Source organism: Chiloscyllium punctatum, chromosome 48 (genome assembly GCF_047496795.1).
Source record: "Chiloscyllium punctatum isolate Juve2018m chromosome 48, sChiPun1.3, whole genome shotgun sequence".
NCBI lineage: Eukaryota > Metazoa > Chordata > Chondrichthyes > Orectolobiformes > Hemiscylliidae > Chiloscyllium > Chiloscyllium punctatum.
The window spans coordinates 36172293-36190342 of NC_092786.1; the positions used below are offsets into that span (position 1 = coordinate 36172293).

The 18050-nt window shown below is 41.1% G+C and overlaps 1 protein-coding gene across 1 annotated transcript in view; it reads right to left on the reverse strand.

The window, feature by feature from the left end:
• Positions 1-6283: 6283 nt before the first annotated feature.
• Positions 6284-18050, reverse strand: part of LOC140468884 (cation channel sperm-associated protein 2-like) — a 32537-nt gene continuing 20770 nt past the window's right edge. Inside the window, exons 11-13 of the mRNA XM_072564947.1 lie at positions 15993-16096; positions 12797-12955; positions 6284-9504 (exon numbers count right to left, since the gene is read on the reverse strand). Coding sequence (XP_072421048.1) covers positions 9473-9504; positions 12797-12955; positions 15993-16096 — 295 coding nt within the window. The 3' untranslated portion in view covers positions 6284-9472. The remainder of the gene's footprint in view (positions 9505-12796; positions 12956-15992; positions 16097-18050) is intronic.

An 18050-nucleotide genomic window follows, 5' to 3' on the forward strand; every position in this document is an offset into this window, starting at 1 on the left:
CGTCACCTCCGCTCTGTCCCCTGCTGCTCCTGGATAGGAAAAAAGAAATTAAAATCCGGGACAGTCTGTCACCCTGCATGGCACTCAGAGTGTGTGCTGCACTGTTGCAGGTGCCATCTTTCAGATGAGACATGAAATGGAGGATCAGTTTGTCCTCTCAGGTGGATGTAAAATATCCCACAGCTATTATTTTGAAGAAGAGCAGGGTGGGGTTTACACTTGCCCAATGGACAAAGAATAAAAGATCAATAGTAGAAAGGACACTCTTGTGGAGCAAGTGCACTGTTCCAGAAGGCCAGAGGTTTAAGTCCCCCAGCTCCAGAGCTTGTGTCATTGTACAGCTAAACAGGTTGATTAAATTGTTGTGGTTCTGTTCGCCGAGCTGGGAATTTGTCTTGCAAACGTTTTGTCCCCTGTCTAGGTGACATCCTCAGTGCTTGGGAGCCTCCTGTGAAGCGCTTCTGTGCTGTTTCCTCCGGCATTTATAGTGGCCTGTCTCTGCCGCTTCCGGTTGTCAGTTTGAGCTGTCCGCTGTAGTGGCTGGTATATTGGGTCCAGGTCGATGTGTTTGTTGATAGAGTCTGTGGATGAGTGCCATCAACAAACACATCGACCTGGACCCAATATACCGGCCACTACAGCGGACAGCTCGAACTGACAACCGGAATCGGCAGAGACAGGTCACTATAAATGTCAGAGGAAACAGCACAGAAGCGCTTCACAGGAGGCTCCCAAGCACTGAGGATGTCACCGAGACAGGGGATGAAACGTTTGCAAGACAAATTCCCAGCTCGGCGAATAGAACCACAACAACGAACACCCGAGCTACAAATCTTCTCCCAAGCTTTGAGGTTGATTAAAGATATTTAAAAGGGTGAATGATTCCCTCTCCAAACCTCAGTTTATGTGATCATATTTTGTCAACATGACAACATTGCTAATAACCATCAAAAACCCAATAATACTCCTTTAGGAATGAAAGGGCAATAGCAAAAATGTATTCATTTCACTTGCAAGATATTTTAGAATTGGGAAGTCTATGAAATGTTTGATAATATCATTTCATGCAGGTGACAAAAATATCAAAATCATGATGTACCAGTGGGTACACTGCCCCCTGGTGGGCTTTAGTAAAATAGGAGTAAGTGAGGACTGCAGATGCTGGAGATCAGAATCAAAACGTGTGGTGCTGGAAAAGCACTGCAAGTCAGGCAGCATCCAAGGAGCAGGAGAGTCGATATTTTAGGCATAAGCCCTTCATCGGGAATGTGGGGGAGTTTGCCCAAAGAGGTCTGAGAGATAAATAAGAGGGGAGTGGGCTTGGGGGAAGGTAGCTTGGAAGGTGATAGGTAGATGAAGGTGGGGTGTGATAGTGATAGATCGGAGTGGTGGATGGAGTGGATAGGTGGGAAGAAAGATGGACAGATAGGCCAGTTCAAGAGGGTGGTTCAAGTTAAAGGTAGGATCTGGGATAAGATGGTGGGAGGGGAGATAAGGAAACTGGTAAAATCCATATTGATGCCGTGTGGTTGGAAGGTCCCAAATTGGAAGATGAGGTGTTCTTCCTCCAGGTGTCAGGCGGCTAGGATTTGGCAGTGGAGGAGGCCCAGGACTCGCATGTCCTTGGCGAAATGGGAGGGGGAGTTGAAGTGATCGGCCGCGGGGCGGTTGGGTTGCTTGGTGCGTGTGTCCTGAGATATTCTCTGAAACATTCCACATGTTGGCGTCCTGTCTCCCCAGTGTAGAGGAGACCGCATCGAGAGCAATGGACACAGTAGATGAGGTGTTTGGATGGGCAGGAATATCCCTACCGTAGGTGAATGGCTCATTTGGGGTCTTGGATGGAGGTGAGGGGGCGGTGTGAGGGCAGGTTTTACACTACTTGTAGTGGCAACAGAAAGTGCCAGGAGTGGAGGGTGGTTTGGTGGGGGGCATGGACCTAATGAGGGAGTCACAGAGGGAATGGTCTCTGCGGAATACAGATAGAGGTAGGGAGGGAAATATATGGGTGGTAGGAGTCTGACTGTAGGTGATGGAAATGCTGGAGGATGATGCATTGTATCTGGAGACTGGTAGGGTGGAATGTGAGGACCGGGGGATCTATCCTTGTTGCAGCTGGAGGTGTGGGGTTCAAGAGTGGGGGTGTGCGAAGTAGAGGAGATGCACTGGAGGGCATTGTTGACCATGTGAAGGGGGAAATTGCGGTCTTTGAAGTAGGAAGCCATCTGGGATGTTCTGCTGTGGAATTGCTCCTTCTGGGACCTGATATGGCGGAGGCAGAGGAATTGGGAGTAGGGGATTGGGGGGAGGTGTTGTCCAGGTAGCTGTGGGATTCACTGGATTTGAAGTAGGTGTCTATGACTGCCGATACAGTCATCAATGCAACAGAGGAAACGTTGGGGAATGGTGCTGATGTAACTGCAGAAGATAGACATCTACTTCAAACCCCCCAACTCCCACAGCTACCGGACTACACCTCCTCCCACCCCTCCTCCTGTAAAAACACTATTCCTTACTCTCAATTCCTCCGCCTCCACCGTATCTACTCCCAGGAAGAACAATTCCATTGCAGAACACCCTAGATGCCTCCTACTTCAGTGACCACAATTTCCCTTCTCATGTGGTCAACAATACCCTCCAGCACATCTCCTCCACTTCCCGCACCTCCGCCCTTGAACCCCATACCTCCAGCTGCAACAAAGATAGAACGACCCAGTCCTCAGCTTCCACCTCACCAATCTCTGGATACAGCACATTATCCTCTGCCATTCCTGCCACCTATAATCAGACCCCACCACTAGAGATATATTTCCCTCCCCACCCTTATCAGCATTCCACAGCATTCCTCTGTGACTCCTTTGTTCGGTTCATGCCCCCCCATCAAGCCATCCTCCATTCCCGGCACCTTCCCCTGCCACTACAAGGGGTGTAAACCTGCGCCCACATCTCCCCTCTCACCTCCATCCAAGGTTGCAAACGATCCTTCCAAATCCAGCAGAGATTTTCCTGCACATCCAAACACCTCATCTAATGTGTCCATTGCTCTTGATGTGGTCTCTACATTGGGGAGATTGTATGCCAACTTGTGGAATGTTTCAGAGAATATCTCCAGGACACATGCACCAAACAACCCCATTGCCCTGTGGCCGATCACTTCAACTCCCCCTCCCACTCTGCCAAGGACATGGAAATCCCGGGCATCCTCCACTGCCAAATCCAAGCCACCCAACGCCTGGAGGAAGAACCTCATCTTCCTCCTTGGGATCTTCCAACCACGCATCATCAATGTCAATTTCCCCAGTTTCCTCATCTCCCCTCCTCCCATCTTACCCTTGATCCAATCCTCCAACTCAGCACCACCTCTTGAACTGGCCTACTTGTCCATCTTCCTTCCCACCTATCTGCTGCACCCTCCGCTCTGACCTATCACCATGACCGCCCACTTTTATCTACCTATCGCCTTCCAAGCTACCTTCCCCCAGCCCCACCCCTCTCCTGCTGTGCTTTTCCAGTGCCACACTTAATGTAAAATACGTTGCTATGTGCACACATGGGCTCCCACTATCTGAATTACACCCTGACGCACCCATGTTGAATGAGTTGCCTGCAGCTAGGAAAGTAGAAAGGGCACGACATTTAACTTCACTGTTTGGAGTAAGGTAAAAGAAAATGAGCCGTGTCCTTGTTGTATACAAATTGGCTGCTACATTTCCCTCCATTGCAACAGCAACTGCATTTTAAGACATGCTATAGTGTGTGCTATATTTGTTAAAGGCTCTCAGGAACTGAGGAAGGGTCACTCAATCCAAAAGATTAACTTTGATTTCTCTCCTCAGATGCTGCCAGATCTGCTAAGCTTTTCCAGCAGTTTTTGTTTTTGTTTCTGATTTACAGCATCTGCAGTTCTTGACTTCTGCATACAGCTGTAGACATCATATCACAGGAAGGCTGTGAACGCCCTGAAGACAATATAGAAGAAATTGACATGCACATTTCCAGGAATCAGAATACTTCAGTGATGAGCATAGACTGGGGAGCCTGAGACTGTTCTCCTTGGAGAATGAGATTTGATGCACAACAATTGGCTCAGATCTGGAATGTACTGCCTGGAAGTGTGGTGGAGGCAGGTTAAGGCATTCAAAAGGGCATTGAATGATTGTTTAAATAAGGTAGATGAAAAGGCAGGATAATGGCATGAAATCATAACGTTCATTTGGAAAGTCAGCAAAGATACACTGGGCTGACTATCCACCTTCTGCACAGTGAACATTTCTGTGATCTTGTGTGTGGTAGTAGAATAATGTTTTGGGTTGATCCTGTTAATGGAAAACACCACACTCATATCCACTGCATGGTAGCATCATGAAGTAGTTTACTCAACTAGTTCTTCAAATTATTGAGGTATTTTGTCTTTTCTAGGTGGTTGGTGGTAGACTAGTCACTTTTCAGGTCCAAGGGTGGCAGCCTTTGACATACGTTTGTAAGCTTGCATGATACATAGCAACAATCTAAAAAGCCAGAAGACATTTGTAAATTAATTTGCACACTCTTTATCTATGTAGCAGGCAGTACACTTCTGAGCAAATACAATGTTTCCAACGATGTAGATGTTCATTTTATGCCAGATAAAGTTATCCAATATTGATACTTTTTCTCAGCTGTTATTTGGCAGCTTTTAAAATTTATTTGATGCGATTTGCCAGGCCAGCATTCTTAGTTGCCCTTGGGAAAGAGGTGGTGAGTTGTCATCTTGAACTGCTGTAGTCCGTCTGGGGCAGGTACACCCAAGTGCTTCCAGAAAGTCAATTCTTTACATTTGTTTGGTCAAGGTGGAGTGTAACAGTTGTGTGTCATTCTTGTTATAATGGGTCACTTGTGATTTTCACCAGTGAATTTTTCACTTATTAAACAAAATTTCCTTTTCAAAATTATAGGAAGGATGTGAAAGCACTGGAGGCAGTATAGAAGAGACCTCCATGTCTGGTTCCAGGAATGAATGAGAAAACTTCAGTGATAAGGATAAACTGGGGAGGTTGAAATAAGTGAAATATATTTTATATGTAATTCACCTCACATCAAATTTAACAAACTTTGCTGACACCAAACAAGACAAATGCTATTGTGATGAAATAAACTTTATATTCAATCCCTCAACATCTCTCTCCAGTATTATATATGTCACAGTATGTACTATCATTTTGTAATTTGACATTATTAGTCCCTCAGTGCAAGAGCTGATAATTTATTTAATTCTGATGAATTTAGGAATGCAGAAATATCACTAGCTTAGCACATTTTATTCAGATTTGATCTTTATGCAACAACAATTCAAGGGGAACCTTGTAATTATGATATTTGTACACTTCAGGGCAGTTTATTTTCCTTAGCCAGTTCATTCTTCTGGTCAAATACATTGAACCATTTACTCAGGCTATCACCTGAATAGTTTCTGGTGAACAGTTTCATTTACCTGAGTCTGTTGAATGATCACTGAAGAAAAGCAAACAAGATAAAATGAATGAAACCAATTATTTTCCACTTCAAAGTATGTGCAATGGAATGGCTTAGATATTGCTAATACAAAATATATTCTTACACTCAGGTTACAAGGACAGGCTTTGATAAAATATTTAAAATTTATCGCTTCTCGGCCTTTTGGTTGAGATCAAGCGTATTCTATAACTCTACACTGCTTTCATTTAGTCTAGTTTCACTAAAACAAGAAAGACAACGGGCTATAATTGCCAACTGCAAAATGACCTCAGTATTGCATTTTAAAGACTTGAGGAAATTAGTTTCCAAATTATATTAAATTGATTTAACCAATACTCAAATTCTGTGGCATTGCCCAAATTAAGATCTAAAAACAGGATTATTGCTCAGTCACGACTCAGTATCTTAAGAGGACTGCACGCAGTTTGAGTTGCCACATCATTAAAAAGGATACAGCTGCATTGGAGAGGGTGCTGTGAAGATTTGCAAGGATGATTACCAAAATTATATTGGTAAACATATCAGGAAAGAATTGACAGGCTGCATTTCCTTTATTTTAATGAAAAGAAGCCAGAGGAGCATCCTAACAGAGGCCTTTAAAACTATGAAAGGTTCAAATGGAAAAGATATAGAGATAGTATTTCCTCTTCTGGATAAGAGCAAAACTAGATGTAAACAACATAAGTTAGTCATCAAGAAATCCAACAGGAACCTCTTCACTCAAAGAATGGTCAGAATGTGGAAAACACTGCCACAGTCAGCAAAAGTGACTCGTATAATTGCACTTTAGGGAAAATTCGATATGTAAATGAGGATAAAGGGAACAGATTGTTGCAATGGTAGATTTGGATGAACAAAAATATGAAGATGTTCAAGTGTATTCTACCGATTGGAGAAAAGAGTCCTATTATTGCGCTTTGGATACCCTGCTTCTCCCACAGAGTGCCTACATTGATCATAAATTCTCTTTTTGAAAACCTCCTATTTCTCTATTACTGTTTTTGCCAACCAGTTTTTGATTCCACCTGGTCCAGATCCCTTTTCAACTCAGTGAAGTTGTCTGTCCTTCAGTTAAATATGTTTTATACTTAATTGTAATTTTTTCTTTCCATAATTATTCCATGCCTAAAGATATTGGGATCATTGTTACGCAAATATTCTCTCACTGAATCCTGTTCCACGTGCACCACTTCATTCTCCAGAACCAGATCCAGCATGGCTTTCTTCCCCAGTTGGCTGAAACATACTGATTCTGGATGTTCTCCTGTATATAGTTCAGGAATTCTAACTTACTTTGTCTCTTGAAGTGCCACTAACCCAGTTTATATTAGAATGATTGAAGTTCCCAATATCACTGCTCTGGAGTTTTTTGACTCTTTTGTAACTTGCCTATAAATAAGCCAGTCTATCTCTTTCCCATTATTTTGTGGCAATTGTACAATAGCTCATCTATTGATCATTAACTCTGATCAAACCAAACTGGTTATTTGTCCTATCAACTATGTCAGCCTCCAGTGTTACATAATCGCACAAAATGTATCATCATTTTTGCCATTTTTCACTATTAGTCCCTTAGCAAAGGAATTGGTAGCACATTCAAATAACTCTGATTCATTTATGAGTGCAGAAATAATGCAAGCTTGGTGCACTTTATTCAGACTTGATCTTGAGTTTGTGGTTTATTTGATGTATTTGTTGTCATTTGTCGACCCATTACAAGTGAAAGATTCTTTATAGAGAATCAAACTTGTATGAAATACAGCAGAAGGGGGATTACTACCAAAGGAGTAACCAAGTACAAATGTGATGTGGAGGTAATGGTGTCAAGACTTCAGACAATCCTGTAACATCTGATGCAATGTTAATATCCTATCATAAATGACTAAATTTTAATCCCTAATTCTAAATAGTTAATTGCTTGTCATACATACACAAGGCCACTTACTTCCTTTCTTTTTCTATTTAAATGGACAGTCATTTTACGAAATGTTATGCTTCATTACTTTCTATATCTTGTGTTCTTCCAAAACATTATCTATTATTGTAACAGGTTTCCTTTTGCACAATGTACATCATACCCATGTTTGATCATTTTGTGCTCTCTTGATGGAATATGGGTCCCCTCAGTTGTCATTGAAAAAAAAAGGCCCAGGACCTGCATGTCCTTGGCAGAATGGGAGGACAAATTGAAGTGGTCAGCCACAGAGCAGTGGGTTTTTTTGGCGCTTGTGTCCCAGAGTTGTTCCCTGAAATGTTCCGCAAGTTGGCGTCCTGTCTCCCCAGTGTAGAGGAGACCACATCAAGAACAAACACAGATGAGGCATTTGGATATGCAGGAAAATCACTGCTAAGTCTACCGGATCCAAATTGGTAAAAATCTTAACTCATACGGTACAATTGGAGTCATATTGTTCACTGGGAATAGCAGTGCTAGCATTGAGCTATCAAAGCAGCCAATCACATGATACAACTCTCACAGTCATCCAATCAGGAAATAGAAAGTACAAATACTCAAATCACATTTTTTTAAAAATAATTTACACAGACAAAAATAAAGACTGAGGAATACCTTTATTCTAAAGTTGAAATGCTGTGAAAAATATTGGATTTCTTTTCTCGTTATTGAAAAGAAAACCAATAATGAATCATAATGGAGACATTTACCAATATTCCATGTATTTCTCAGGCCCAGCTTGGATTTTCAGCAATACCTTTAACCTAGATCACTGTTACAAACCATACTTGTGTCTCATTGAAATAGCCTTGACATTTTCTTGGATTTCTGAACAGCAATGTGGCAAATAAATTAATTTTGCTAATTGCCAAACCTGGTTGGGAATCTGTGGGGGGGGGGGGGTGGTTGTAACCATAGAGCAAGAGAATCTCGACAGTGTGGGAGCAGACCATTCGGCCCATTGATTCCACACCGAAGAGCATCTCACCAGGCCCAGCCCCACTACCCTATCATTGCATTTCCCATGGCCAATTCAACTAGCCTGTACATTCCTGGACAGTATGCGGCAATTTAGTATGGCCAATCCACCTAACCTGCACATCTTTCAATTGTGGGAGGAAACTGCAGCACCCGGCAGAAATCTACATAGACACAGGGAGTATGTGCAAACTCCACTCAGACAATACCGAGGGTGGAACCGAACTTTTCAATGATGCTGCATATTTTCACTTTACATCTCCCGTACACTTTGTTATGCCATTGACAGAAACATCGTGAGGAATGCTACAGAAAGTAGGACCATTATTATCCTATCTGACTTTCCCTTTTTTGGTTTGTTTTAAGGCAATATTTTACATAATTAAAGTGCCTTAGTGTACATTCATCTTTCTAGATACAGAAGTTGGATCTCTTTAAGGTCCTTTGCGGCAAATCCTCTTTATGTTGGGGTTCAATGTTTGCAGCTCAGCTGTTCAGAGTCAAGAATACAAAATGTGTTGCATGGAATGCAATGGATTTTCACTTTTACCATTGGAACTAAAACAGGCAGTAGCAGATCAGTTGTGCATCTCAACACCACACCCCCAAATTAATTTCCATATAATGCACATCAACTGGTTGATCTGGTAACACCTGTTTTCTGAATGCTAGCAAGAGTAAAACATCACACCAATATACAGGTCATTGCTAGTCTATTATTCTTGCGCCACAAAGGAAATGCCATATGGAGGCCTTGGCCCTCCCAGGTACCAGGAAACAAGCATGTTCCGTTCCCCTTCATTCCCCCCACCTCCCTGCTATTCTAATACCCCACCCCAAAACTCCTCATGTGACTCAAGGGATAGAAATAACTGAAAAATTACAGGTAAAAGTGGTGTCAACAAAATACATGATTCTTTAAGTAGAAATTATGAAGTTATAATATTGTAATAGCTTTCATGAATATTAGTGCTATTGAGCTTACAATTAACAGATTTTGCTTTCTTGTGTTTGTAATTTGGCTGCCTACAAGATCTTGAAGAGTTTTTACACGTCATGCATATTCACAAGGGCCTGAGCTGTAAACGAATAAAAATGCATTAGTTTAGATTCCCTATAATGTGGAAACAGGCCCTTTGGCTCAACAAGTCCACACCGACCCTCTGAAGAGCAACCCACCCAGACTCCTTCCCCTACATTTACCCCAGACTAATGCACCTAACACTACGGGCAATTTAGCATGGCCAATTCACCTGAACTGCACATCTTTAGACTGTGGGAGGAAATCAGAGCACCCGGAGGAAACCCACGCAGACACGGGGAGAATGTGCAAACTCCACACAGACAGTTGCCCGAGATGGGAATTGAACACAGGTCCCTGGTGCTGTGAGGCAGCAGTGCTAACCACTGAGCCACCGTAGTTGTACAGCTTTGTTTCATTTCAGATTACATCCTTGCTGTTAATTTTGGTGAATACAGCACCTTGCTCTGAACCTGGTTTAGATCCTGGAACATTCTATTTAACTTGTGCTGCTGAAAATAAAAATCTATTTTGTAATTGTAAATAGCACTGGAAACCTTCAAATATACCCAAAAGTGACACAGTGTTTTAGTATGTGAGAGCTGCAAGCCGTAGGTGTTGTGGGAATTACTGCAGACAATCCCAAGATTGTGCAATTTAGGTTTCTGACCATTGTTGCATAAAGTGGGGAGGAGGCGTTGAGCAAAAAGGTCAGGAGTTGGACTACAAGCAAGCAAGGAAGCATCACCTCAACAAAAGCAAAATATTGCTGATGCTGGAAATGTGAAATGAAAACACAAAATCTGAAACAGCTGATTTGGCAGCATGGATCACTGATGAAAAACAGTTCATGCGCTCAGATCAGGAACGGAGTTGGAAGGGCCAAGCCCTGAAAATGCTGGCACTGGGTAGCAAGCCAATTTCCTGACACAGGGTATTTTAATGGAAATACATTCAAGGTCCAGCCAGTCTGTCCATCTCCACAGAGTGCGAGTTTACTAAAAGCTGGCCTGTAGAGAGATTCTACCCTCCCATCTCCCAAAGCACAGTGATAGTTTTTGCCTTGTTTTTATTTGATTTTTTAAAAAAAATGTTTGTGAAAGAACACCGCATTGAAGTTACCTCTCAGTTATTTACTCTTTATTGCAATCTGCTGCTTCTCTGAAGTTGCAAAGTCTCCAGGCTGTCCAGCTTTACCTCTACCTTTACTACATTTTCTGTGCCAACTACAGAAGATTTTCAGGGGAACATTCAGTGCTGTGGGACTTGGTGAGTTACACTTCAAGAGCTGGCACAGACACAATGGATCAAGTGGCCTCCTTCTGTGTTGTAACAATTCTATGATTCCATAGTCTACATCTGAAATGCTGTTCTCTTTCTTAAAAACTAAAGACGCTGTTAAAAAAACCCACTATATTTGCAAAGAATTGAGATCAGGAAATACTCCCAGTTTGTGTTTTAGCTGCCGAAAGTGAAAATTTAGTCCAGAATTTCAGTTTGATGAATTTTCGATAGAATCATAATTTCTCATTGCCCTTGCAAAACACATAAATAGTAATTTAGAAGGTAACATTGGTAGAGGTCTGACAGACAGCCACCTTCCTACTTATTGGTGTGGAAGAGCAAGGGTAGGTTTACTTAATTCCTCGACTTATGCATCTATGTTCCGATTTTGTTGCAAATTGAAATTAAGAACATGAGGCAGTAGGAGGCCAAATGCCCCTGAAGCCAGGCCCACCATCAATATGTTTGTGACAGTACCACTGTATCAATTCCACTTTATCAACCAATCGTACATCCTTGATTCTCTTTGTGGACAGATATCCATTGACTGTAGTCATGAATATGCTTCATCACTGAGCAACCACACCTTCTGGGGTAGAACATGCAAAAGATTCAAAATCTTCTGTGTGAAAAAAAATTATTCCCATCGCAGTCTTAATCTGCATAACTGAGCTAAAACAATCTGACCCCAGTGCTTGTGTAGACTGACTATTAATATTACTGCTGCCAGTTTTCACATTACCTAATGAAGAAAAAGGAGGATCATTGGATTCAAAATGTTAGCTCTGTTTCTCCCACCATAGATGCTGCCAAACATACTGAGTTACTCCAACACTTTCTATTTTTATCTCAGATTTATAACATTCAGAATATTTTGCTTTTATTTCAGATTTCTTCAGCATTTTACATGTAGGTTTTAGAATCAGATAATGGTTACATTGCAGAAGATTGCCATTTGGCCATTGTGTCTGTACCAGCTCTCTACAAGAGCAACACCAAAGTTAGTGGTGCAGCAGACAGCAAAGAAGGTTACTTCAGAGCACAGGGGACCTTGATCAGATGGGCCAATGGGTCAAGGAGTGGCAGATGGAGTTTAATTCAGATAAATGTGAGATGCTGCATTTTGGAAAGGTAAATCAGGACAGGACTTATACAATTAATGGTCAGGTCCAGGGAAGTGTTGCTGAACAAAGGGACCTTAAAGTGCAGGTTCATAGTTCCTATAAAGTGGAATTGCAGGTAGACAGGATAGTGAAGAAGGCATTTGGTATGCTTTCCTTCATTGCATTGAGTATAGGGGTTGGGAGGTCATGTTGTGACTGTAATGGACATTGGTTAGGCCACTTTAGGAATATTGCATTCAACTCCTGTCACCCTCCTATCGGAAAGGTGTTGTGAAAGTTGAAAAGGTTCAGAAAAGATTTACAAGGATGTTGCCAGGGTTGGAGGGTTTGAGCTATATGGAGAGGTTGAACAGACTGGGGCTGTTTTCCCTGGAGCGTCGGAGGCTGAGAGGTGACCTTATACAGGTTTATAAAATGATGAGGGGCATGGATACGGTAAATAGCCGAAGTCTTTTCCCCAGAGTAGGGGAGTCCAAAACTAGAGGTTTATTTAGGTTTTTGGTAAGAGGAGAAAGATTTCCACACAAAGGGTGGTGCATGTATGGAATGAGCTGCCAGAGGAACTGGTGGAGGCTGGTACAATTACATTAAAAAGGCATTTGGGTGGGTACACGAATAGGAAGGGTTTAGAGGGATATGGGCCAAATGCTTGCAAATGGGATTAGGTTAATTTAGGATATCTGGTCAGCATGCACAAGTTGGATCTAAGGGTCTGTTTCCATGCTGTGCATCTCTATGACTCCATGAGAGCAGTCCCAGATTCTTCAATCTGTCCATGTAACTGATGTTCCCCGTCCCTGGAATCTGAGACTTCTCTAATGGTGACTGACTCAGGGAATGAAGCTCCCGTATCTCGGGAGCTTATTCCTGAGCTATTTGACATTGCCTCATGTGTTCCTGTGGCATGCTCATTGCTCCTTTAGCACCAGTGTTTGCACCAACCTGCAAGAAATTGTAGTTTCTTCCTTTCGCCCAGATTGTATTGGAGCTGTTCTAGTAGCTCGTAGTAATGGAACAAAGAATCTCTTGGCCAGATGACCTTCTCTCTTGCTAAATTACTTTGCATGAGCTTCATATTTTTACGAATATAGTCCTCCCAATCTGTGTAGAAATTAAACCAAAATGGATTTCAATGGTTCTTTCATTCATATTTAATCATGTGGTATTCTAACTGCTAAAAACACATGTGGATCAATTTTGAGATTCGATACATGTTTTAGGGACCAGATGTCACAGGGAACATTTTAATGATGCACCTCTGAAGCAAGTGGAATGTGAACTAGGATCTCCTCGCTCAGAGGTACAGACACTGTCACTGCACCTCACAGGGACATCCTAGAGGGAAAGCTGCCCTTGGAAGAGGTGCTGGAGCAATGGGAGAACATTCACTGTATATACGAAAGAGAGATTTTTTTTTGTCTGCTTCATGTGCCTCTAGGCACAGGAGCTATTAAGTCTTACTAAGTTTAAAACCGTAGGATTCTGACAAATGAGCTGCAAAAACCCCAACATCTGTCATTCGCATGGACTTACTTTCAGCTTTTTTTTGCATTAGCTATTTAAGGATAAGATAAGGCTTAAAGCATTGTGAACTTGGATATATACAATCGTCGGATTTTTTCACTTGTTGAAAATTGAAAGAAATTGTCACAGGAGGTGAAGTCGCCACAGTCCCAGAGGATCATAGAGTTGCTCATCCATTAGAAACAGGGATGGCTTGGTGGTGGTATAACTTGTGGGTTGCCACATCTATGCGAGGGGAGAGGTTGAGAAGGTGGCACATTCAATGGTAACCTCAGCCGGCGCAGGAATTGAACCACATTGCAAATCAGCCATCTAGCCAACTGAACTAACCAATGATAGCACAGATATTCATTATTTAAAGACAGCCACAGGGGAATATATAGCCGGAAGGAGACTTTAACTTAAATTTTTTAGTTAATTTTCTACAGAAATAAAATACTGGGGAAATCTGAAATAAAAGCAAAAATACTGCAAACAATCAGAAGCATAGTCAATATCTTAGGAGAGGGGAACTTTACTAATATTACAAGTCAGTGTTCTTATGTCAGAAGTGGGAAAAGTAAGGTTGTTGCCAATTCTGTCATAGCTGGTCACAAGCAAGGAAGCTCATGCACAAAGACATCTTGCACATAAAAACCAAAGCACAAAGTTATTGGACATGCAGGAGACAGCCTGAGAGATGGGTCTGAAGTGCAGGATACTCTTGGAAAATGTGAGGCTATTGGGTACCATGAGATAAACCCCCACTTTTATCCCTGAAACATCAACAACATTGTCGCTGTCTCAACTCATCTGATGCCGGAACTGTCTTGTATACATTCACACTTGTAGACTTGACTAAATCAATCTACTTCTTTCTGGTTTCCCACATTCTACCCTCTGTAAATCTGAGGTGATCCCAAATTCTACTGTCTGAGACTCGGCTCACAGTGAGCCCTCTTCCCTGATCACCCCTACGCTCACTGACCCATTCTGGCTCCTAGCCAAGCAACCTCTTAATCACTTGATGTGTTAAGAGTTCTGTCTACCCACAAGCCTCTGTCCATTGGCTAATATGGGTATATCAGGGGGAGGTGACTGAGGAAGCAGGAGACTCATTGAGAGTAAAATACACAATGTTTACACCTGAACCGAAACCAAACTAAACCTGGTAGTTGTGGATAGGTTTTCTGTCTGAGGGTTTGAACAGAAAGTGAAAGACACAGAGAATAAAAGAAAAGGTCAAAGTGCGTAGAGTACTAGTTACCTACTCAGTAATGTTTGTCGATTCTTTTTAGTCTGCTTATTACAGTAAAATTCTTAAAGCTTGAAATCTTGCAACATTTTTTAAAAGTTTGTTAACTGAGAAATAAAATACATTTTCATAAATTATTAATTCTACAGGGATTGTAATAGTTTTCAGATCTTGACATGACCTCGTTCCTCACCACAATACTCTCCAGCCCCCTCTGTGATGTCTACACTTTGTTAATCCATCCCCAATTAGTGGCCATAATTTCATCTGCATTGGCTTATGTTCTGCAATACCTACTCTGAGTTCTCCTCCTTTGAATTCAACTCTTTGAACAATTTTTTGATTATCTAAATGAATGTCTCTTTCTGCGCATCACAGTGAGGCAGTCTGGGAAGAATGTCCTGCAGTCAGTTCCATAATGAACTTCAGAACTGAACTTGAAATGTAAATTGCTTTCTCTCTACAAATGCTGCCAGAACTGCTGTATTTCTCCAGCAATCTCTGTTCTTGTTTTAGATTTCCAGCATCGTTGTTTTATTTTAGTAGTTATGCAAATAGAATGTAATGCTTTATTGCAAGAGGAATTTGAATGCAAGAGTAAGGAGGTTATGCTTCAGTTACACAGGGTATTAGTGAGATTGTACCTGGAGTATTCTGTGCAGTACTGGGCTTGATAGTTTAAAATTTAACATAAAGCACCTTAAGACAGCTTGTTATGTTAAAGGAGTCAGATAAATATGAGCTACCATTGTTTCTTGACCTTCTATCAAGCTTTGTTAAATCAGTATAGGAGAACAACAGAGAGGTGAGGGGAGTGGAGAAGAGAATTAAATTGATAGGCAACCTCAAACTTGGGGCCAAGCCTGTGATTGAATAGAGATTTCTGTAAAGTGATTACCCAATCTGTATTTGTTCTCCTCAGTGTACAAGAGACTACATTATGGACAGCAAATCCAGGACACTAAATTGAAAAACATGCATCTATAATGAAGTAGAACAATTGTCACCCCTGAATGGTGGGAAGGGAGGAGGTAGTTCATCTTCTGCACTTGCATAGAGAAGTACTGTGGAAAGGAAGGGGATAAGCAGGTCGACTATTTCTCTCTCTAAAGAAGCTGTTTGGCACGCTGAATATTTCCAGCAGATTCTGTTATCTTTATCCAAGAATCTAACCTCTAACAAGTTCATTTCAAAATGCATATTGACACTGCTAATATTTCCACTAAATTGAAGGCAAAATACAAAAGGAAGTTAACAATATTTATTGTTAAAAACAGGGTGTTAAGTTAAAATTGAAAGTCAATAATTCAGTGTTTTTGAAATTCATGGTATGTTTTAAAGTAAATTAATCTTTCAAGTTTGTTTTCATTCATCTCTTACCTTTACCAGCTTTGTAAGACAGATCACTTGAATGACTCGCATGGCTGCTTGATTTAAAATCAATTTCACTCACATGAGTTATGTCAGATTCTGATCGTCTCTCTCTGCATGTAGTGAGCAGTAGAAATTAAAATAATATAGTGCACAATGTTATAATATAGTTTTTTCCTGACTTATATAATCATCGTTGTTCTTCTGAAGGTAGTTACAAAACAGATCTAAGTAATTGACCAAGCAGACTCAATTCTCTTCATGAATTTGGATGATGAGCTCCAGTTGGTTGCTTAAAAGTCATTATAACACACAGCACAATCTATACTCAGCAAAATGTTTAAACTTCCCCCAATATTTTCTTTTTTAATGAAATTGCTTGTACAGGAAGAAAAGCCAAATGGAATTTCAATTAAACTATGATATAACTTTCATTTCCCAGATGTCTGAACATCTGTAGGTTCCAGCAGGAATCACTTTAAAGTGGCAATCAGAAGCAGACTGATTCTTCTCTTTCCTTGACCAGGTACATAAACGTCTATCAGCACGTCTAGCGGTGACAGCACTCAACTCAGAATTAATCTAGAAAACTCAGAATTAATCTAGACAGAACATAGGACTCTCTGGGCTGGTTTGCTTCAATTCTGCAGAGAGCAGCATCAAATGGGTCATTTCTGTCAGTTATTTTGCAACCTGCAAACACTTTTTTGTCCAAAATCAATGACAAAAACCTCAAAAGGGACTCGCTTTGTCTTTTTAAAATAAAGTTATGAAGCTACTAAACTGATAAATAAAAATAGCTAAAGATGTTAGAAATCTGAAAGAGAAATGTAAACTATTGGAAATAATCACTAGGAAAGATCAATGCTGTATGGCTTGCTGGCTGTTTCAGCATTTTCTTTTTATCAACTGATTATTAAACCAGGTGAAAATACAAGGATCACATAGTTGCATTTTGAAATTATGATTGATGATGGTGCTTAATTATGTGAACAACATAATGCAAATATTTATATTTAATAATATTTAAGGTATAACTTAAAAGGTTCATGCACAGTTACTGAATTTAAAAGGCCACTTCAGGCAAAAAGAGCAAATAAAAGATGAAGACCCCTTTAGATGCTTGTTGGACTTCTGATTAACACATTACCTTTGTATTACAATCTAACACAAGGGCAGCACAGTGGCTCAGTGGTTAGCACTGCTGCCTCACAGCACCAGGGATCTGGGTTCAAGCCCGCCCCTCGGGCGACTGTCTATGTGGAGTTTGCACATCTCCCCGTGTCTGTGTGGGCTTCCTCCAGGTGCTCCGGTTTCCTCCCACAGTCCACAAAGATGTGCAGGTTAGGTGAATTGACCATGTTAAATTGCCCATAGTGTTAGGTGCATTAGTCAGGGATAAATGTAGGGTCGGGGAATGGGTCTGGGTGGGTTACTCTTCGGAGGGTCAGTGTGGACTTGTTGGGCCAAAGGGCCTGTTTCCATACTGACGGGAATCTAGTCTAAAAACTATCATTGTACAGTGCACTACAAAAAAAAACTTTCATTAAACTATTGCAGAATTTAAATATTGTGTTTTTTCAGTAGCAGCATGTGTTGGATTTTATTCCTTGGATGAAATATGGTAATGCGATTGATGCTACAATACTAACAAATGTAGAAATATCTTGTATTGATGCCAGTGAACTGAAAAAAAATTGTGTCTGAATCCTTGTAAAACACAATAATCCACTCCATAAGGGTTACCATAAAGTCTTATGAATAAAACTGCTAATCACCACTTTAAAAAAAAGTGCCTGTGTAAAAAGGACCGCAGTGATGAAAACAATGTTGCATTAAGCTGTGCAAAGAATGAAAATGTCTCCAAGCCTTTGGATGAACGATGTAAAAACTAATCTTTGGGCAGTGAGAATAATGTGACATGTGAACATCAATAATGGTGACTTAAGGCATGTGGAGTCAAATAGCTTCCCAGCATTCTGATGAGAAATCCTTCTAATATTACCAGAATATGCTGGAGCATTGAGAGAAGTAATGACAAGAATACAAAGTGCATCAGTTTGAGAA